The sequence below is a fragment of the Helianthus annuus genome, chromosome 9 (genome assembly GCF_002127325.2).
Source record: "Helianthus annuus cultivar XRQ/B chromosome 9, HanXRQr2.0-SUNRISE, whole genome shotgun sequence".
NCBI lineage: Eukaryota > Viridiplantae > Streptophyta > Magnoliopsida > Asterales > Asteraceae > Helianthus > Helianthus annuus.
Window position 1 is genome coordinate 181,389,701 of NC_035441.2, and position 23,142 is coordinate 181,412,842.

General features: G+C 34.4%; 1 protein-coding gene across 1 annotated transcript; it reads left to right on the forward strand.

Annotated features, from left to right (window-relative positions):
* The first annotated feature begins 480 nt into the window (after positions 1-480).
* On the forward strand, positions 481-2,156 carry LOC110879963 (bidirectional sugar transporter SWEET12). The gene is made up of 6 exons (XM_022128515.2): positions 481-624; positions 756-792; positions 883-1,093; positions 1,194-1,355; positions 1,484-1,603; positions 1,674-2,156. The coding sequence occupies exons 1-6, from the start codon at positions 579-581 to the stop codon at positions 1,995-1,997; spliced, it is 900 nt and encodes a 299-aa protein (XP_021984207.1). The 5' UTR covers positions 481-578; the 3' UTR covers positions 1,998-2,156.
* Positions 2,157-23,142: the final 20,986 nt, after the last annotated feature.

Below are 23,142 nucleotides of genomic sequence, written 5' to 3' on the forward strand. Positions count from 1 at the left end.
ATCAAATGTTACCGAAATGGGGAGCATTTTCGGTGAAGGTTTACCGAGTCGGTGAGAAGGAGGGAAGGGGGAGAGAGATGGGTGTGTGGTGGGGTCCATTCTTTCTCGACCAATCACACATTTTTCTTTTTTTTTAAATAGTTTATCTAAACCCCATTAGGTAAACCACCATCAACGTTTTTGAGCATTAGGTAAACAAATTAAATAACTTGACGTGGCACTGTCTGATTGGGTGAATGAGGAGTTTACCTATTCTAAATAGGTAACCACTCCCTTCACCCTAAGATCATATATCAAGTCTCAAAAATATTAAATTTTACACAAAAAAAAAAAAAAAAAAAAAAAAAAACTGAGGAACTGCTTGCTTCCTTCAACATTGTGATACAAGGAAAATTATTTTCTATGTTCATGTATTTGTGGACCCACCACACACAACCCTTCTTTTATATCTACTATATAAAGGGTTCACTCTACCATCACTTTTGCACCACTCATCAGAACTAATAAGAGAGACATAGAGAGCGAAGTAACATTTCTTTAAAGAACACTCGATTTGTATTAGTAATCAGTAAAGGAAAATGACTGGGAACCTGGCTCACCTCACTCTGGCATTTGGCCTTCTTGGTATAAACTTCCTCTCTTTTTGTCTATATTTTTATGTTTGAATTTTTAAACTCCATAAATTCATCAAAAAATGCACTCTAGTAATTAAGTACAAGGATTCTGTAGTAACATTTGCTTCGTAATATTTTCAGGCAATATTGTCTCATTTATGGTATTTCTTGCACCAATGTAAGTCTTGTTTTTCTTCAGGTTGCTATTTCATTATTTTTTTCATGATATACTATAATTTATCTAACCTTAATTTTTATAACAATGCAGACCAACATTTTATAAAGTGTACAAAAATAAATCAACTGCAGGGTTTCAGTCAGCACCTTATGTGGTGGGACTATTCAGTGCCATGCTTTGGATATATTATGCATTGCTAAAGACCAATGTTATGCTTCTCATTACCATTAACTCAGTCGGTTGCTTCATCGAAACCTTGTATATCTGTTTCTTTCTATTCTATGCACCAAAGAAAGCTAGGGTATGTACTAATAATTATTTTACAAAGAAATCATACAATGATCATAGTTATCAATGAGAATGTGCATGGAAGTAACCGAAATAAAAACTTGGTTATGCAGATGGAGAGTTTGAAGCTAATTGTATTGCTAATAGTCGTTGGCTTCGGATTGATTGTTGGCTTGACTCAGTTTTTTGCAAGTGGAGTTACTCGTGGCGTGATAGTTGGATGGATATGCCTTGTGTTCTCTTTATGTGTTTTTGTAGCACCTTTGGGAGTTCTGGTAAGCATAAATGCATAAAAAGCATATATTAACTTTATGAAACAACAAATAATATTTGCATTTTCTAGTCTTAATGCTCGAAATATATGCACGCCATATTTTAATATTTTTTTCGCAATATCTTGCAGCGACAAGTGATTAAAACAAAAAGTGTAGAGTACATGCCAATTCTATTATCGGTAGCACTTACCCTCAGTGCAGTTATGTGGTTCTTTTATGGTCTTCTTCTTGGTGACTTCAATATTGCGGTACGAAGTTATCTCCAACTCTCAGTTATCTTTTCGTATAGAGCTCGTGGTTTGACTTTTTTTATTACAGATTCCAAATGTGCTTGGATTTACCTTAAGTATTATTCAAATGATACTATACTACATGTACAAGAACAAGAGGCCCGTTTCCGATGAAAAAATGTCCGAGTTTGAAGCTAAAAAATATCCTGTTGGTGAAATGGAGGAGAAAAAGATCCAAGAAATAGTTGACCACAAAACAATAGATGTTTTGAAGCTAACCGCTTTAATTTCTTCTGATATTCTTCCGGTTGTGACGAAACTCAAAGAAAATGGACATGAAGCGGGTCATGTAGCCGTTGAAACTCAAGCTCACCCAAATGTGCCTAATCACATCGTTGAAGTCACCGCATGATGAGATATATGTATATACCTTCTCATTTTGATTTAGAAAAATCAAATACGTATGGGTGTTGATCTTGCATATATTTGTATTTTTCTTCAATGAAGTTAGTGAATGTAAACCTGCCTGAGCTTACAAAATTTATGTCATTAATTATCCTTCTTTTTTTTTTTCAAGATCTCTCGGGCAACCTAAAATCCCCTAATTATTAAAGGTAAAATTATATTTAACGGGACAATTAAATGGATTGCAAATCTGCTCTAACCTATTAAGTGTAGCTAGACTTACTATTATTGTTCTTACTTGAGGTCTAAATGAAACTCTTTGGTCTAATAGTGTTGAAAGTTACTATTTCAACTCCTTTACCTTATGTTAGTAAGATGTGTGTATTATTCTTGTCAAGATTAGATTGTAAACCTATGCATTCAAATTTTGATTCTGAAAGGGGTGTGACTTAATTATACTTCTTGGCAGTGGCGGACCCAGAAATTATTTGTTGGGGGTGCGGATGAGGTGTTCAACCATATTTTCAAGGGGTGCGGTCGGGTATTTTGCCTAAAATATACACTAAATTTTTTTTTCAAGGGGTGCGGCCGCCCACCCTGACCAAAGGGTAGGTCCGCCCCTGCTTCTTGGGACTTCAATATCACGCAAGTTATGACTAAAGTAATAGTGTCGTGGAATTAGTATAATTTATATATGATTCTCCTCATGCTCTGGGCCGGCCAACCCGTGCCGACGCTCAAGGCCCAAAATTTCAAAGGGCCCGAAAAGTCTTTATAAGCTGTATAAAGAACAAAATGGCGGATGGGAGTGCGGATTCATAGTGTTGGGATATATGATGGAGTTTGTCTATACATACCAAGAAAATTTTCCCACGAACGTAAGTATTTTATATATACCATGTCTTTTAGTGTTTATATATGTATATAGTTTAGATCTAACTTATATTTATTTGTTTCTTTTTAGATTTGGCAAACAACAAGAGTTGCTACACAAAAGGACATCGATCATTTACTAAGGATCATAATGCCTTGGTTTTTTGTGAAAATGTTTTCAAATTGGAGCTATACTTTTAAATAGATTTAGGTGTTACTACTCTTTATTTTCTTAGTATGGATTTATATCTCGTAGAAATTTATGTTTTGTTGGATTTGTTAAATCAGTGTTATTGAATCTAAAGTTTCCTTTTGAATTTGTGAGTTGGTCTCTGATTTTGGTTTGAATATATGTTCCAGGTTTGAGAATTATGAATCAGTGTTGAATTTGTGAATATTGTAAATTTGTGAGTTGGTCTAATTGGTGTTGTTCCAGGTTTGTTAAATAAGTGTATTCCTCAATTGGTTTAAATATATTTCCAGGTTTTTTGCTAAATAAAATATTTATTTTGATGTTTTTATTTTAGGGCTCCAAATTTATCCAAACCGCTGCTACAAATATATTTATTCTTTATTTATTTTATTTTATTTTCAAAACGTTGTAAAAATGTCTTTTAAAAACTATTTACTCTTTAATTTATTTTTTCCTAAACGCTGCTAAAAATGTCTTTATAAACGCTTCAAAAGAAAACCTATTTTTTGAGGCACCACTTTTTGAAGTGTTTGGAAAACGCTTCTACAAATCAAATCCACTGCTACAAAAAATCTGTTTTGTACTAGCGTAAGTTTTTATTTTTTTAATTCATTTACCCTTAACCATAATTTTGGGCCCAATTCTTTTCGTCGCCCGAGGTCTTTTTTTTTTTTTTTTTTTGAGAGTTTTCAGGGACGGCTCTGATTCTCCTCATATTGACTTTTCCGTATAATTCAAATCATGCTATATTTTGTATACAACAACAAGCTGGTTACCATAGAAAAGATATCAGCTTTATAAGGGAAAATATGTGAAATTGAGGAGCGAAAGTTCCCAGAAATAAATGATCATAAAAGCATCGATGTGGAGAAACTGATGTGTTGTTTGTTTTTTAAGTGGTAAAATGTCTGCAGTCCGCGGACCCTATCTGCAGACATCTGTAAAAGAAGAGGTGGACCAAACCTCTACAGTCTGTAAGAAAAGGTTGTTTGTTTTTTAACGTATCTAGACTTCTAAAATAAATTGGTGGTGGTGTACGGACGATGGTGGGTGGTGGTGGTGGTGTTGGATGATGCTGGCGGGTGGTGGACATAGACGGTGGGTGGTTGTGGTGGATGGTGGTGGTAGACGATGGTGGTAGGTGGTGGACGGTGATGGTGGGTGGTGGACGGTGATGGTGGGTGGTGGACGGTGATGGTGGGTGGTGGACGGTGGTGGTAAACGTGGGTGGTGGACGGTGGTAGTGGACGGTGGTGGTGGTGATGGACGGTGGTGGTGGTGGTGATGGACGGTAGTGGTGGTGATGGACGGTGGTAGGTGGTGGACGATGGTGGTGGTGGTGATGGACGGTGGATGGTGGTGGATGGCGGTGGTGGTGGTGGTGTTTAACCCTCTGCAGACCTCAGAAGATCTTAGAAGTGGTTGGGCCAAGTCGGTACCAAGAAGAGCTCGCACAGACTTTTTTTTTTTTTTTTAATGAAACGTCTTTGGAAAAAAAACAATCTGCACCAAGAAGAGCTCGCACAGACATTTTTTAATGAAACGTCTTTGGAAAAACACACAGTCTGCTTATGTCAATGTCTGTGCGCGGTCTGCGATGTGCAGACAGAAGAGCCTGCGCAGATCTTCTTAACCGGCATATTAGTAAATTTCAAAAGTGCCAATGAGTCCTAGATCAATTGGTTTGTGATGAGGCACCCCATGGCTTTCCAATGTGAAGCTCATGGGTTAGAATGCCTGCGCAGATCTTCTTAACCGGCATATTAGTAAATTTCAAAAGTGCCAATGAGTCCTAGATCAATTGGTTTGTGACGAGGCACCCCATGGCTTTCCAATGTGAAGCTCATGGGTTAGAATCCCACTAAGTGGGTCAGGGGTTTTAGCATAGTGGGCCTTCGGATGGTGAGTTTCCCTGGAATGGTGGGCGAGCCTGATCACCAATGTTGTCTATGTTTGCAGGGTATGGGTGGCCTTTCGTTGAAGATGAAGATTCCAATACGAATGGTAGATGAATTTTGCTAAGATTTTTAGAAGGAAAACAGAAAGCAAATACTTTTGTTATTGATTGTGTAGTGCGTCCAAAAGTTTTGCCCTTTTTATCAATTTGCTATTTCGAGCTCCATGAATCCACGTTTATCATTCTCAGCCATTCCCATGATTAGAACTTTTGTCTTTCTTGCAAAATCATTGAATGGAGTGGTACATGACATATTTGGATAACTCTACTTTTGCTAAGCGAGTGTATGTTGGTTTCCTTTTTATCAATATAAATCATATATTGCTTTTACACTAAAAAATTTTACAATATACCTTTGTAACTAATTCGCGGCCGTGCTTTACGGTCACAAAAACTTTGTGGCAATCCATTAGTGATATCTTTGTGACGTAATAGATTAACGACTGGTGGCGATAAAAATTTGGTCACTATATATGCAACACAACCAAAGTATGATTTGTCTTTGCGAAAGACTGAATGGCGAAGAGATTAGTTGCTACTATGTGATTTTTTTATTAGATTTTTTTACTTTTCTTAGCGACCAATTCTTTTTATTTTATTAGATTTTTTTACTTTTCTTAGCGACCATGTTTATTAATGTTTCAAGTGTTTGTGATCGATTTGTAACAGATTTATTAATTTTCTTAAAAGACAATTAAATAATTTGGGTCGGTTTTTATGTGTTTTTAAAGAGCATTTGCAACAGCTTAATTTTATTTTGAAAAACAATTTTGCAACAAATTTATTTATTTATTTTTTAGATAAACATTTGCAAATTTCAAAAAGGGTAAATTACACTTTTCGTCCTTTATGTTTGTATCAGATTGCAATTGATGACCTTTAACTTCAATAATTACAGTCACAGTCCTTTTTTTTAAAAACTCATTACACCCTATGTCCTTTACCATTAACTAGGTTAAAATTTTCAGTTAAATATGACATGTGACTTGCATATGAGGGTAGATTAGTAATTTTACAATTATATTTAAAATATATATAACTAAATAAACAATTCCAACCACTTTATCTCAATAAGGTCCCTCTCCCCTCTTATCTCTCTGTCTCAGTTCATCTCTCTCTCACTCTCTCTCAAAAACCAACCCCCATCACCACTATAACAGCCGTCACCACCACCAGATCCACCACAAAACACCACCGCCTCCATCAAGATCTACCACACCGTCACAGAGCCTCCATCCAGATCCGCCACACCACATCACCACCTCCATCCATCCAAATCACCACACCGCAAAGTCTGAATCCTTTGACCAAATTAGGGCCACCTTCATCCATCTAAACCGCCACCCCCTGAACAGCGCCTCCTTCATCAAACGACCAATAACACCACCAACAACCAATCCCTCTGTATTTTAATGATTGTTGCTGCTCTTGTGATGTTCATAAGATAGAGAGAAAAGATGATAGAAAGATTGGAGAAGAAGTGAGAGGCGGCTGTGGATTTTGAATGTTAGGGTTTCCTACTTTTTCTTTTGTTATCAGACTTTAACATGGGCCATTTTTTTTTCTTTTTTATGTTTTAAAACAAGATCTGGATATGTTGATCTAATACTTGAAAAGTAAAGTGCAATTTTTAATTTTTTGAAGTCTAAAATGTCATTGGAATTAGAAGATCTGGTATGCTTTTGGGAAGTGGAAACTTTAAAGGAAAATAGGTATTTTGGTTTCTACGGTGGGAGGTGGTGGTGCGGTTAGGTGGTGGTGGTAGGTGACGGATGGTGGTGGACGAGAGAAATAGACGTATTTAAATGTTATTTATTTTTTATTTATTAAGAAACATTTTAATTAAAAGTGTTAAATGACCAGAATACCCTTAAGTGAATAAACTTAACTGAAAATTTTAACCTGGTTAGTATTAAAGGACGTGCAATGTAATAAGTTTTACAAAAAAGGACTGTAACTGTAATTATTAAAGTTAAAGGTCATCCATTGCAATCTGATACAAACATAAAGGACGAAAAGTGTAATTTATCCTTTCAAAAAAAATGAATAGTTTGATCGATTTTCTAACGACAGCCAACAAGACTTTCCGATCAATAACTTGCAACTGTTTTTCCCGTTGTAAAAATCTGTCGCTAATGTCCAAGTTCTAAAAATGAATAGTTTGATCGATTTTCTAACGCGAGCCGACAAGACTTTCCGATCAATAACTTGCCACTGTTTTTTCCATTGTAAAAATCTGTCGCTAATGTCCAAGTTCTATGGCAATGAAATTCCTTGTCTTTTCCATTTTAATGGTGTTGACATTTATAAAAGCTAGCCAAAATTTCTACTACCCATAATTTTTAAACTAATAGACTGTAATCAGTGGTGGATCCAGAAATTTTTGTCAGAGGGTGCAAAAAATAGGTTAGGTTAGATAGCGTCACGTCATGACGGGTCAACGGGTCTACAATTTATCATCATCAATAATAAGTTAGGTGATATTAGGTAAGCTGAGAGGCATGTTGGATCAGTTCTGTTTGAATGTAATGGAAAACATGAATAATACCTGTTACAGCAGACAGGCCAGCAGAGAATCCAGTCAGAGATGCAGCCATTGAGTTCGACATGATTGTCAGGATGATCTGGTTCCTCCTTAGGGTGTAAGTTATGATGGTGATGAAACCGAAGGTAGGGTAATTTCGGTTATGGGGAGAGAGTGACGAAATTGATGTTGTTATGAGGGTTTGATTGTGTAATGTGTGTAACCCTTTAACTCTCTAATAAGCCCCTTATTTATACACCCAAGAGGAAACCCAATTAGTTAATAAGGGTAATATGGTCCATCAACAATTACCAACTAATTATTAATAGGTTAATAAATATATTTTGATCTAATATAATATAAATGATTATATAGGCTACAAGATTAAATATTACATTTATATATTTAATCTCACATTCTCCCACTTAGCCAAGTAATCATTTATCATGAGTATTAGGTAAGCCTGGCCAGGAGTTAACACTCATTTTAGCTTTAAACCAAGAACTATAGCAGAGAAATACAGCCGTTGAATCATCATTCGACTCAGGACCCCCATTAGTCATACTATAGCCTCAATTTAAAACCTAATAGTTACGATCAAAATATGTATAAGCCCTTTAGCGTCTGATTTGTATTTATATTTGTCTATATGTCATTACACCGGCAGAACATATGGTCCATCAACCCTTTTAGGTCACATTAAACAGCTAAAGTAATGAGGTTTCGAGTCTTGTGCGATCGGTAATGCACAAATCTTGTGCGATCAATAAGGCCCAAACACTTGTGCGATCATTAAGGCCCAAGTACTTGTGCGATCATTAAGGCCCAAAACTTGTGGATCAGTAATGCCTTGTGCGATTAGTAAGGTCTTGTGCGATCCACACATCTTGTGCGATCCACACATCTTGTGCGATTTCCCTTGTGCGATCAGACCTTTTTTTTTTTTTTTTTTTTTTTTGAGATCTGATCTTGTGCGAATGTCTTGTGCGATCAGATCATATCTGATCTTGTGCGACTGTTAAGGGATTTGTGCGATTTTAATTTCGAAACCACTATTAATGCTGTTCATTGTGATAATTAACTGAAAATCGAAATTTAAGGGATTGTGGGATAGTGTTTCCTATTTTATTTCTGATCTAATCTTATCAAAATATTTCGAAAATAATAACTGATATCTCTTTAACAGTTTTCGAAATTTTATTAGATAAAAATAAGATCAAAACAGTAAAAAACACCCACTAATCCAAATTATATTCCAAAATTTATGGAATTTTTCGAATTTTCTTAGAACATTATGATGAACCCTAAAAAATTTAAAGCATAATTCTGGGATCCGAAATCAAAATTTTAAGATTTCAGTTAACAGATTTCGAATATTATTATCCCATTAAGATTTCGAGTCAATTTATCAATCAATTATCTTCCGAAAACAGGGATTTCGGTTCATTAGAACTCGAAATCAACCATGCTATTCATAAACTTTCAAAATTCCGTTTTCCAGATTATGATCCCAGAATAATGGATACAAAAACAGAACTGAGTTTATCAACATATGCTCTGATACCACATGTTGGATCAGTTCTGTTTGAATGTAATGGAAAACATGAATAATACCTATTACAGCAGACAGGCCAGCAGAGAATCCAGTCAGAGATGCAGCCATTGAGTTCGACATGATTGTCAGGATGATCTGGTTCCTCCTTAGGGTGTAAGTTATGATGGTGATGAAACCGAAGGTAGGGTAATTTCGGTTATGGGGAGAGAGTGACGAAATTGATGTTGTTATGAGGGTTTGATTGTGTAATGTGTGTAACCCTTTAACTCTCTAATAAGCCCTTTATTTATACACCCAAGAGGAAACCCAATTAGTTAATAAGGGTAATATGGTCCATCAACAATTACCAACTAATTATTAATAGGTTAATAAATATATTTTGATCTAATATAATATAAATGATTATATAGGCTACAAGATTAAATATTACATTTATATATTTAATCTCACAAGGCAAGCCAGAAGGTAATCTTAATGTAAAACTTATAAATATAATCATTTTTTTAGTGATTGTGTATATAAACAGAAGCTAATCTATAAATTTTGATTTCAATCCAAACACTTCCCACATACAAAATCAAAGTAAGAATTGACAAAGTCAAAAATTCAGTGGGTTAGAATAAAATATTAAGGAGTTGAGTGCCAGTAAAGAATTACATGGGTGCCTAATATAAAATTTGATTAAGTGCCTATATTGATTTTAGCCATTTTTAGAACAAAAATATACTGCATTTAAGAAGTTCAGCGGTTGCCTAGGACCCTCATGGGCTTCAAGTACATCCGTCCCTGACCCTGACTGTAATAGTTATTTTCAACAAACAACAGTGATAGGAACCATAATTAACTCATTTATTTATATATTGTTTTTTAAATGATGGGTATTTTTGTATTTTCATAAAAAAAAAAAAAAAACTTAACAGTAAATTTGATGGGTTAACGGAGGTGGACTGTAATTGTTACAAAAGTGAAAGTACTTAGGTTTTTGGGTTGCGAGGGGGGGGGGGTTGCTTAGGTTTTGGGTGGTGGTGGGTGTGTTTATTTTGTTGTGTTCACATTAGTTCTCGTGGTTCTCGCAATAAGAGTGGTTCTCAAAATGGCTAGGTTCATTTGTGAATAACCCCATTGATTATCAATACACAAGTGTAAATCAATGGCCCGGATTTGATCAGGATTTGATGATGAAAATACACTAGTGTATTTTACAATTTGATGATGTAAATCAATGGCCAGGATTTATTCACTCAATTCACAAATACACTAGTATTCACTCTAGAACCCCGCCATATATATATATATATATATATATATATATATATATATATATATATATATATATATATATATATATATATATATATAGGGTCGGGATTTAGAGAAAACGGTAGAAAGTGTGAGAACGGTGAGAACGCTTATGGATCGTCCGATTAAAACAATCTATGGACTAGATTGGCGCGGTGGCGTTTTCGTAAATAACATCAATTTTATTATGTGGATGCGCCTCATTAAGGGTAAAAAGGTCTTTACACCTCTATACCAAAACGCCATACTGATGAATAAAACGCCATTACGGACCAAAACACATCGCTATATAAACAAACACATCGCTATATAAACAAAAACATCCCAGACATAAAAACACACCCCCCAGAACCTGAAACGCCATATTTTCTACTATATATCATTCATCTTACAAACGCTAAAATCCCCAAAACATCAAACACAGCTACTCAAAAACGCCATATTTTCTGCTATATACCATTCATCTTAGAAAACGCCAAAACACTCAAACATCAAAGATTCCAAAAAAATCGACGGTTCTTTCAGATACACTATTTCCTCGGTAAAACACCAAAAATGCCAAATATCGTTTCTTGTATCTTCAAATATTGTTCTACGCCAAAGTTTCGGATAAAGCATTCTTCCCAGAGGTGTTGTGACTCAAATAACATTTTGCTGCATGAGATGGACAAATCATAAACAAAAACATGTTGGGTCAGACTTATGTCATTTTCTGTGTTTTGTTCTTAATGAATATTTTAATGGCATGAAAAGACGAATGACACTGATGAGTTGTTTGAAGATACATATTCAAACAAAAAACTCATGTCATTTTGTCTTTCCAAATGGCCACAAAAACACAAGCATGGCTAAGCCAAACCACCAGCGAACATGAGTTGTTTTTATTTTTATTTTTTTAATTTTCTTTTTCTGTTGTTTGTTATGTATTTTTCAACTTAGAATAAAAAAAATACATTATGTTAATAAAACGCCAAACAGTCATAATGCATATAAAACGCCATAAATGGAGTAAAAAAGCCAAAAACTCCCAAACTATAATGAAAGTAGTTTGTAGAAGTATTAATTAATAAAATCTAAAAATGGAAAAAACGCCAAAAACTACTTAAACCCATTCAAAAACGCTAAACTTGGGAGTTGGAAAGCCTATGCCCCTAAAAACTCATAAAAAGCTGAACAAAAACAGTAAGAATACACAGTAACTGAAAAGACGGCTACTTTATTAATATCATTTATTAAAAATAAAATCTCGCCTAAACTACGCGCCAAAAACATCCTATAAGAGAGACGTCTCTGCACAATCAACTGATCACAAAACCAGAAACAAACGTCATATTTCCTAGAAACCATTCACTTTAAAAACGCCAAAAATAATAGTTAAAAAGCCACAGATGCAGAACCTCGATTCTGCTATGCTATATTGAGTATTGATCTGAATGAAGTTTCACTGAATGGATTCTTCTCTGAGTTGGGTATCTCTATAATCTTTTGCTGAATGAGATGGACAAATATTCAAGATAAAGAGACTGGTGACACTGATATTACATCATGTCACTTTGTTCTTGATGGATATATTGATGGCATGAAGGGATCAATACATTAGAGCAGGCGTTGGTCTTCAACATGTCATCAAACAAGTATATATCCACCCACCATAAAGGATGCCACAAAAAGTAAGCATCTTCTAAACATGTATACACATATGTTAAAAATCATAATTTAATTAGGTTTAATATTTAATTTTAAAAGGAACATAACAGTTTATTTAAAAAAAACATTAGCACTTCAATCTCTTATAATTAAAATAATAGAGAAATAATTAAAAATGAGAGAGAGAGAAAGTTAAGAGAGGAGAAAATTAAGGTTAGTTCACTCATTTCACTCTCAAGAAGTTGTTCACTCATGATCCTAATCCTATATATATATATATATATATATATATATATATATATATATATATATATATATATATATATAGGGTGGAGTTATTGTAAAAAAGACCAAAAGTGTGAGAAAGGTAAGAAAGAATCTCAACCATTAGATCTAAATTAATTGAAAAGGGTATGATTGTAAATGCACTAACAAATTCAAATATGGTAATCCTTGATTTAAGGATTTGGAGAGAGAAAATCCTTGATTTAAGGAATTATAACCGTCCATAATATCATTCATTTTAACACCATTCAGTAAATGTTCAATTCATGGTGTCTTTACAAAAATAATAGAACACCATTCAGTAAACAAAAAACACCATTCAGAAATAAAATAACACCCTTCAGGAACAAAAAACACTATCTAGTAAACAAAAAAAAACACCATTCAGAAAAGATAACACCATTCAGTAAGATAACACCATTCAGTACAAAGAATATAACACCATTTGGAAAATAAATATAACACCATTCAGAAAAAGAAAAAAACACCATTCAGAAAAAGATAACACCATTCAGTAAAAATAACACCATTCATAAAAGATAACACCATTCAGTAAAAAATAACACCATTCAGTTAAAAAAAACACCATTCAGAAAATAAAAAAAACACCATTCAGTACACAAAATAACACCATTCATTACAAGATATAACACCATTCAGTAAAGAAAAAAATAACACCTCTGTATCATCTTCTCCACTTCCGGCACCACCACTGCCACTTCCGGCACCACCACTGCCACTTCCGGCACCGCCACTGCTGCACCACCGATAATTTTCCTACCACGTAACTACATATCTCGCCGTCGCCGCTGCCGCTTGCAGTCACTTTCCTCCGAGCGTCGGACCGTAATTCCCCATCGGACATCAACATCGCCCGTCGTCGGCCTTCGTTCCTCAGCCGTCTTCTTCAGTCTCCGATCAACAGTCGTCGGCCTTCGTTCCTCAGCCGTCTTCTTCAGACTCCGATCAACACCCTTCACACCGGAAACCAAAACCGTCGCTGGTTCAGATCAAAAACATTCTTCTTCGCTACTCAAGAAGAAAGAGAGAAAGATCTCTCTGATCGTGCGATTGGAGAGAGAGAGAGATTATAGGGAATTTGATTACAGTTACCTATTTTGAATGGATCTAAAAGACTTTATTACCCCTATAATTTTCAATTCAGTCCAAAAAATAAAACAAATTTTACAATTTGGTCCCTATTAATCTAAACCATTAGATCAAAAATCTAATGGTGTAGATTCTTTCTTATCCTTCTCACACTTTTAGTCTTTTTTACAGGATCCTAACTCTATATATATATACATATATAGGGTAAGGTTCATGCGAGAATCACCTTTATTGCAAGAACCGCGAGAACCAATGTGAACACAACCTAAAATAGCTAAAAAAAAACCTAAAAAAACCCTAAAAAAAACCTAACCCCCACCCCCCAAAAACCTAACCCCCCCCCTCTCCCAAGCTAAATGCTAAAAACTAAAACCCCAAAAAAACCTAAAAAAAACCCTAACCCCCAACCCCCCCCCCCCCCAAAAAAAAAAAAAAAACCTAAACCCCCCTCCCCCACCCCCCAAAAACCTAAACCCTCCCCACCCCCCCCCCCCCCCTCCAAGCTAAAATGCTAAAAACTAAACCCTCAAAAAAACCTAAAAAAAATCTAAAAAAATTAAAAAAATCTAAAAAAATTTTTTTAATATTTTTTATGTTAAAATCGCTACTTTTAGTAGCCAAAAAAACAATTTTTTTTTTGCTACTAAAAGTAGCGATTTTTATATAAAAAAAATTGTGTGTTTTTTAGCTATTTTTGGTTGTGTTCACATTGGTTCTCGCGGTTCTTGCAATAAAGGGTGGTTCCTAACGGATCTTTGTCCTACATATATATATATATATATATATATATATATATAGGGGACCGCTAGAATGAGAACCACCTCGAGTTGTAAGAACCGCGAGAACCACACCGTACGGGGCGAGGTGGACAAATTTTTTTTTTCAAAAACGTAGATGCATGTATTATAAACACATTCGTAAAAAAAAAATTTTAAAAATGCCGTGCGTGTAGTTTTTTACACCACAAGTTTGTGGTTTACGAGTTCCATAAATTTACGAAACTCGTAAACCACAAACTTGTGGTGTAAAAAACTACACGCACGGCATTTTTTTTTAAATTTTTTTTACGAATGTGTTTATAATACATGCATCTACGTTTTTGAAAAAAAAACTGGTCCACCTCGCCCCGGATCAAGTAGTTCTCGCGGTTCTTACAACTCGAGGTGGTTCTCATTCTAGCGGCCCCATATATATATATATATATATATATATATATATATATATATATATATATATATATATATATATATATATATATATATATATATATATATATATATATATAGGCTAGGAGTTGGCTAAAAAGTCCAAATTTCCTAAAAAGTGTAGAAAGTCATAAAACACCACATCGTCAACCATAAAACACACCAAAAACCCACAAATAACAAAATGAAGATTAATAAAACATCATATATGTGGGTTGTGTTTTGTGTTTTGGGTGATAAGGCTCTGATTATCGACTAACAAATATTATTGTGTTTTATGTTGATTAGCATGTTGTGTTTTATATTCATAGTTCTACGATTGTGTGTTTTAAGTTTTTATGAACTATTATGGTTTGAATATGGTGTTTTAGTAATTTTCACTCTATTATTTGTGGGTTTTAGGTGTATTTTATGGTTGAAATTAGAGTGTTTTATGACTTTTTACACTTTTTAGGAAAGTTGGACTTTCTAGCCGAACCCCACCCTATATATATATATATATATATATATATATATATATATATATATATCGGGATGTGATCCGGTACAATAACATTTAGCGTGCAAAATGTACGAAGTAAGGATAAAAAGGATATTGTGACATTTTCGTAATTACGATAATTACACAATTTAACAAATAATTACTTGATAACAATATTGTACAAGAGTAATAATAGTTGTGTTACTTAAGTTGTAACGTAATCTTATTACTCTAATACAACTTTGTTGTAGCGTAATTAAAGTAACTATTAAAATGTCACCATGTAATGTTTCCTTCACTTTAAAATATTATTTCTATCGCATTTTGAGCTCTTCCCGTTCATAATGGAAAAAACTTTTAGAAACCCTATCATGTCCCTTTGCACTTTATAATTATTAGAATTAAAAAGCACTAAATAGATTTTTTGCAAGCTTTACATGACGCATTTGTGCTTTAATCTGGTTCATAAACAATTTAAGAAATGGTATGCAATCATATAAGTTTTCCATAAAATGTGTGTGGCTAGATTTAATGACAGCCTATCAGAATTAAAGAAACGATAATATATCATATCTCTGAATTAAAGAAACGATAATATATCATATCTCTTCGTAAATGTTTTCACCTTTATGGTAGGTTTTGTAAGAAAAAGAAAAGTGAGATGTTACCTACTCCGGGTCTCCTGTTGTTGGGAATATTTGGATCTAGATGGTGTTTGTGATTACCTTTTGAAGTGATTATTTGATTATATTGTGTTTGTAAAACATAAATAATCTATAAAAGTGTTTGGATGAAAAAGTGATTATCTGCCTCCAAAACGCAATTTTGGAGAAGCATGTACCTACATGCTTTTTCAAAACGCGGTTTTGAAAACGCAAAATCTATTTTGAAAACGCAACACCAAACACCCCCTTAGCAAGACAAAAAAAAAACCGGCTTTTCATTTAAGTCTAGGTCGACTATTAATTGGAAACCACACTAAATACAATAACCCTATCAATCATTTAAGTCTAGGTAGACTATTGATTGGAAACCACACTAAATACAATAACCCTATCAATCTATTTATATTAAAACTGTAAGGCCCCTAAACGGGCACCTTACCGTTGGTCACACACAGTGTACTATAACGCTTTATCAATATACGCAACGGAACTTTTTTCAACTAAAAGCACTACATAATTTATCTAAACACAAAATGCTATTTAGTCATTAACAAACAGAATGCACTCCACCCTACCACGAGTAATCTCTTCCGCTAGCCAAGAGCAACACCGACTCGAATCACCCACCTGCAAGACAATCTTACATACATACAAAAGTCAGCTACGCTCAGTGAGTTCTAATAGTGTAAGTTAAAGTATTTAAAACCCAAAGTAAACACTTAATTTTAAAATCAAAACACCATCGTTACAAAATCACCAACATTGTATTATAATATGTTAACATCCATTTTGTCCACCCCAACCGATGGCGGAAATATCGGAGTGAGATGAATGAGATTGCTCAAAACATCATAACGAACTAAAGATGACAATAACTTAAATAACAATTTTCATTCCATTGCTAAAGGTCACATTGTCTTGAAAATGATAGTACAACACATTTCAAATTTAAACATAACAAGTATAAAATTCATAAATAAATTTGTTTGAGTTTCTAGTCCACCCTAAATAAATTTCTTGTCGTATTGTCATCAATTTTCTGCAACATGTATTAAAGTATATGTCAACACAAAATGATCGGTGAGCATACAAGTATTTTTACATAGCATAAGTATAGAAATTGTCTCAAATCCACATGGCAATTCTATACTAAGTTATATGAATCCTACTAGCTTGCATTACTAGAATTCAAACAAAATTGTCCGCTAGTGTAATCTTATCGTCGCAATGATAAGACCGTAAAGATTAAATATCATTGCAATGATAAGACCGTAAAGATTAAATACTTAACAATAACCCACAACGGGCGGTGTGCTACTCCTATAGCGCTATACATGTTAAGGTAGGCTTATTCAAGTTAATGATAGATAGCATGCATATAATGTGTCCTTGCATGTATAAGAAATAACATAACAAGTAGCATGTTGATAGATTGAGTGTTTGCTTAAGCATGACTATATGTATGATTGTGATTTTGATAGTGATACATGTTGCAACCCAAAGTGTATTTAAAACATAAAATGGGTCAAGTATACTCACGGTTTGCAAAGCTTCCACAAATGTGAGTTGATGAGACTTGAAGGTTTGGACACCAAAGTTACCCTACTATGGGGGAAAACGAAGGTGTGTAAGTTCGTGGAATTGAAGATGGATTTGGATTCGGAATTTTAATTAATAGAAAGTATGTATACAAGGAAAATTACATCTTATCTAGACACTTAATTTAGACGCTATGTTTTAGTGTGTTTTCATGGGTACCAAATCACCCATTAGAATCCAATTTGAGAAATCAAGAACAAGGATGATATCTACCATAACTCATAACATTCAACCATGATTCGGTTGATATTGTGGTTCGGTTTGTATGGTATTTGTGTGTGTGTATAGTTAGTAGTCCAATGTTAGGTTAGTCATGTATGGTCATGTAAAGGAAAGGATTAAATCCCTTAACATTCTGAATTCACCAATGCACAAAATCATCACAAGGGTGATTTCGGATGGTCATGAATCTAAGAACAAGAATAAAATCTTCTAATTCACTAAGACAACCAAGTGGCTTAAACTAGACGGGTTTCGAACATGAATAGTGTTCGAAGACTATTCATAGTAAATCAACCAAATGTCCATTCGGGACGTATTTTATATCCACTAAAAGGTCTCTGAGTCTCCGTCGTTAAGAATTTTAGTTTGAAGTGAAATACTCAGTGAATAGGGAAGAAAACACTGAATTACTACAATTGCGCAAAGCTCAGTGAAAATATAAATTTTATAATACTTCCATAATCTTGGGGCATTTACAAAGAAACCATCGGATGTGATTTTGTTATTGTTGTAAACCTTAATGTAATATATGTATTTACATGAGTTGAAATGAGTGATTTCTTGAATATGGGATGTGTATGCTAAATTAAGAAGTCATTGGTGTTGTGACCCGTATGTACAAATACACGTGATTATCGAGTAGTGCTTATAAACGAATGACACTTGTGTCAGTAAACATATGTGACCTAATTGAGTATGTTATGAATACATACATGAATTATCAAGCGTAGGTTAAGTAAAAAAATGATCATATGTTGTCTGATGAATTACAATATAGTTATGCGGCAATTTACTATTTTATCTATATTGACCAAATTGCTTTAATAATGGTTTACTTTGAAGTGTCTTTCACTCTATATTAGCAGGGATATACATGAAATATGGATGAAGAGCTTCCGGATTAGAATGGAGAAAGTCACGTAATGCGTGACTTAAGATAATGAAGTAGAGGTTCAACGTTGTTTTGTTAGGTGTCATGAGCATTAAAAAAACTCCTTTATGTTTAATGCAAAATAGTATAATGAGTCCTCACTTAGCAAACACTAATTTTAGGGTGTTTTTCTGTGCATGTGATATGTTTGAGAATTATAAACGGGGTAGATAAGTCATGAGAATCAACATGGTGGCTTGAACCGATAACATGAAAGAAGAAAAGAACTCACAAATTCTAGTGGTAAAAAGGCGAAAGTGATCAAGTCTTCGAACCAGGTCAACTATGGAAAGATTTAGTGATGTTTTGTTCACTAAGTATATCGGTTTTCTTATCGGGTCAAATTGACCTAGTTGTTTACATTTTGGAGTTTAACTTCAACGTTTACTTTAGTTGAGCGCTAGTATGTCAATGTAGTAGTTGGTTATGTTTGTTTTTATAAAAACTTCGGTTGTAAAGCAGGTTTTTTTTTGTAAGGAATTGTCGTTTTGCAAACGGGTCGTGACGAAATTTCTAAATGAGTATTTGTAAATGTTTTATTAATCCGAATATGTGGATTAATTTATTTATGGAATAATAACCTTTATTAATTAAGATAAAAAATGGGCCTATTTTCCGCAAAGTATTTTAATATTGTTTTTAACGAGATGCTCGATACATTTTAACACCTTCTTCAACCCATATTTTCAAGCAGATATGATTAATTATCGAGATTTACAAGTTTTGCTCAAGAATCTGGCCGGAATCTCTAGACTACCACTAATTTTTGGTCAAGTAGGACTGGATTTGACCACTGTTGACTGCCTACTAATTAATTGGCCGATTAGATGAAATTACTCGGTAAACCTCCAACTAGCGATTAATAGGCAACTAACCGGAAGCTAGTCGGGATTTTTACAACCATCCATATACATATACATACATATATACATACACACATATAGATACATATACATATACACATACCCATACACACGCTAACCCCCACACACCGCCTACACACACGTACACACATACACATAGACACACATACACATACACATACACATACACATACACATACACATACACATACAACTTAGAACCATTGGGTGTCAGCCCAACGGCCACCAGCCCGCATTCTAACCCGGAGGTGGCGGGTTCGAGTCTTGCTCGTTCCCAATGCCCCTACGGTAGCGGATTTACCCCAGACTCAGGCTTGCTGGGTGGCAGTCTGCGAGGTGGGATCACCTCGGCGGTTGGGAGGACCGTGGAATATCCCCCCCCCCCCCTACACATACAACTTAGGCATGGATACATACATATACATATAGGTGGTCAAATTTACCGGTTTTTAACCGTAACCAAAATCGGTTATTAACCGGAATCAAAATAACCGGTTTAGGTTAGTAATTAACCTCGGTTTGTAGACGGTTTTCATCCCCAAGAGTTGTAACCGGTTATTATTAATCGGCTTTTTAATCCTGAATAACCGATTAACCGGTCTAATCTTCCTAAAAAAAGCACGGCAGCCTGCAGATTATTTGTGAACGTTGGGGAGCTGAAAAACCAATCATATGACCGTTAGGTGAACGTTAGGGACAAATTTTAATGGGTTTTTGACCCACAAAATATGTATAAATAAGAATTGGATGTACATTTTTTAGTTCCATTTCAATTCTAGCTCAAAAACACACTTATAAATACAAAAAAAAAAAACGCGAAAGTTTAATACATTTCAAATGGCGAGTTCGAGTGCTCATGACTTGGTTGGTGTTGGTTCTACTAGTGAGTTGTTTGTAAAGAAGATCTTGAGCACGAATAGGGACCCAATGCTATGGGTGAATCTTGATTTATGAGAGATTTCGAATGGAAAAGAAAAGGCGAGGTGCAAAAATTACGAGGTGTTTCTTGCAACGTCATCGAACTCTACTTTGAGAGAATATTTGGCGTCGCATTGCAAGGCGTTGAAAAAAAATCTCGCTAGTGATCAAGCGCAAATATCACGGGGTATAGGTGTTTGGAATTTCGACCCGGAGGCGGTTCATCTAAGGATCACTCAATTTGTTATTCAAGAATCATTGTCGTTCAATCAATTTGACAATCCGCGCTTGACTAAGTTGATTCAAGAGACGCTTTAACCACGTTACGTTCACGTAAGTCATTCGACTCTTAGACGCAATTGTTTAATGATGTGGGTAAAAGCTAAAAAAGAAATTATTTTAGGTTTTGAAAAATTAAATACTGGTGTTAATTTAACAACCGACGTATGGTCGGCTCCATTTGGTTTACCGGATTCTTACATTTGTGTTACCACGCATTGGATCGATCCCAATTCGTGCAAAATGATAAACGTACAATTGCGTTTGATATATTTGGTTATCCACACACGGGGGGAAATATATTTCATGTCTTAGAAGATGTTATCAAAACTTATAAATTAGAAAATAAAATACTTTCTATTGCTTTTGATAATGTGTCAAACAACACAAGCGCGGTGCAAATGTGAAAAATAAAATACAGTCTGATTTGTGGCGGAGAATTTTATCATAGTCGATGTGTTGCATACATCATTAACTTGGTTGAGCAAGACGGGCTAAATGTTGAGTCCGTTAAAGAAACTTTTAAAAATATGTTACGTGACGTTTTTCAAGATAGTAGAAAAAGATATGTGGATTATAGAAAATGGTGTGCAACTTTAAAAAAGAAATGTTATAGTGCACATTTTGACATGGTCGGCCGTTGGAACTCTACGTGGAGAATGTTTGATAGCGCGATAATGCAAAGAGAAACCTTAAAATCTTTCCACGATAGTCTTACAACGGCCGGGTTGGTGGAACCATTTGATGATGATGGTTGGAGGTGTATTGAAACGTTAACACAATTACTTAAAGTTTTTAAAACCACCACAACGATTTTACCGGGAGTTTATTATCCCACTAGTTCTTTGGTGCTTAAACGACTATTTTTTATGTGTCAAAAAGTAAACGATTTTGAATTCGAATGTGACATTTATGAACAAATGATTGTTCCAATGAGAGAAAAAGTTTAAAAAATATATTCAAGAAATGCCACCAGTTTTTACATGTGTCGCCGCCTTGAACCCGACTATAAATATTCCGGATGTTGAGATGATGATTTCAGATATTTGTTCGGATTTAGGGTTAAATGAAGAATACCCCAATTTTACAAGAAATGCAATAAAACGTTTTAACGTTCTTTAAACAATCTTTGTAATCATTATCTTCAAAAATATGGTAACGTATCATCATTACACCAAACAATGGCGGCGAGCTCAAAGGCGTCGAGAAAAAATGCGAAGTTAAATTTATATAATTCGTTAAGAAATGAAAATAGTAAATGTTCTCGAGGTGATGCCTCAAAATAGTGAACTCAGGAGGTATAAATATGTTGATTTTTTAGCAACCATGTTACCCGACGAGTTTCACAACTTTGATATTTTGGCTTGATGGAAGATACAAGAACCAAATTATCCCATTTTAGCCGCCAGGGCACATGATCTACTAAGTTCCCAAGCTTCTACGGTAGCTTCGGAGTCGGCTTTTCTCTTAGTGGAAGAGTACTATCCATTCGATGAACAAGATTCACACCGGAGGCGATGGAAATGTGTATTTGTTTGAATGACTACTTGGATGGCGTTGAACGTATACAACATATTTCAAATCTTGAAGGCGAGTTTGCGGTGGAAGAACAATTACATGATGTTGAAGTATATTAAGGACGTGCACAACCACTTTACGATGACGAACTCATGTACGATGAATCCGTACACTCTACTAGCCCCCGAAGCGACTAAACGACGAAACGACACGACGAGAACTTGATTCTAGAATAGTTAAGAAAATTGTATTGGATATTTTCATATCTTTTTATGTAATATTAGTTGCAAAACTATTAAAACTAAAAAACGTATTTTATTTGGTTTATTTGTGTGTTTAACTTTTTTATTTTTCCAGCCTTTTTTTATTTTTCCAATTTTTTAGATTTTATAACAAAATAACCGAAAAAATCATTTTTTTTACCGGTTCGTAGGTTAACCGGTTTATATTAACTGGTCGGTTATTATCTATTATTGATACACACGTCGAAAAACCGGTTATTAACTGGTCGGTTAATAACCGAACCGGGGTTTTTTTTTTTTTTTTTGCCAATAATTTATGAAACCGGTTAACTAGTTTCGATTATGAAAGAAAATGGTTTGGGCATGTCTACATATGCATATACACACCTTAACATATACATAGACACACACATACACATAGACATAGACAGAGATACAGATACATACATATATACTTAACAAATACAAATACATATACATATTAGTGGCCCTAATTAATAATGAACAATAGCAATTAACCTTAGTGAGCATACTAAACCGAGAATGTTCCTAAATCTACCATGTAAACGGTTAAATAATAATCTATATATACTTAAACATTTAGTCATATCAACTTTTTTACAACTTTCATTATGAGTCTCTTAAATACATTTGTGTCTTTCAAAGGCATAATTGTCCTTTTCATTAAGGAGGCATAAATCCAATTAGTAAATTAGAAATGATTACTATATTATAATGCTTATTAAATTTCGAAACTGTTAAACT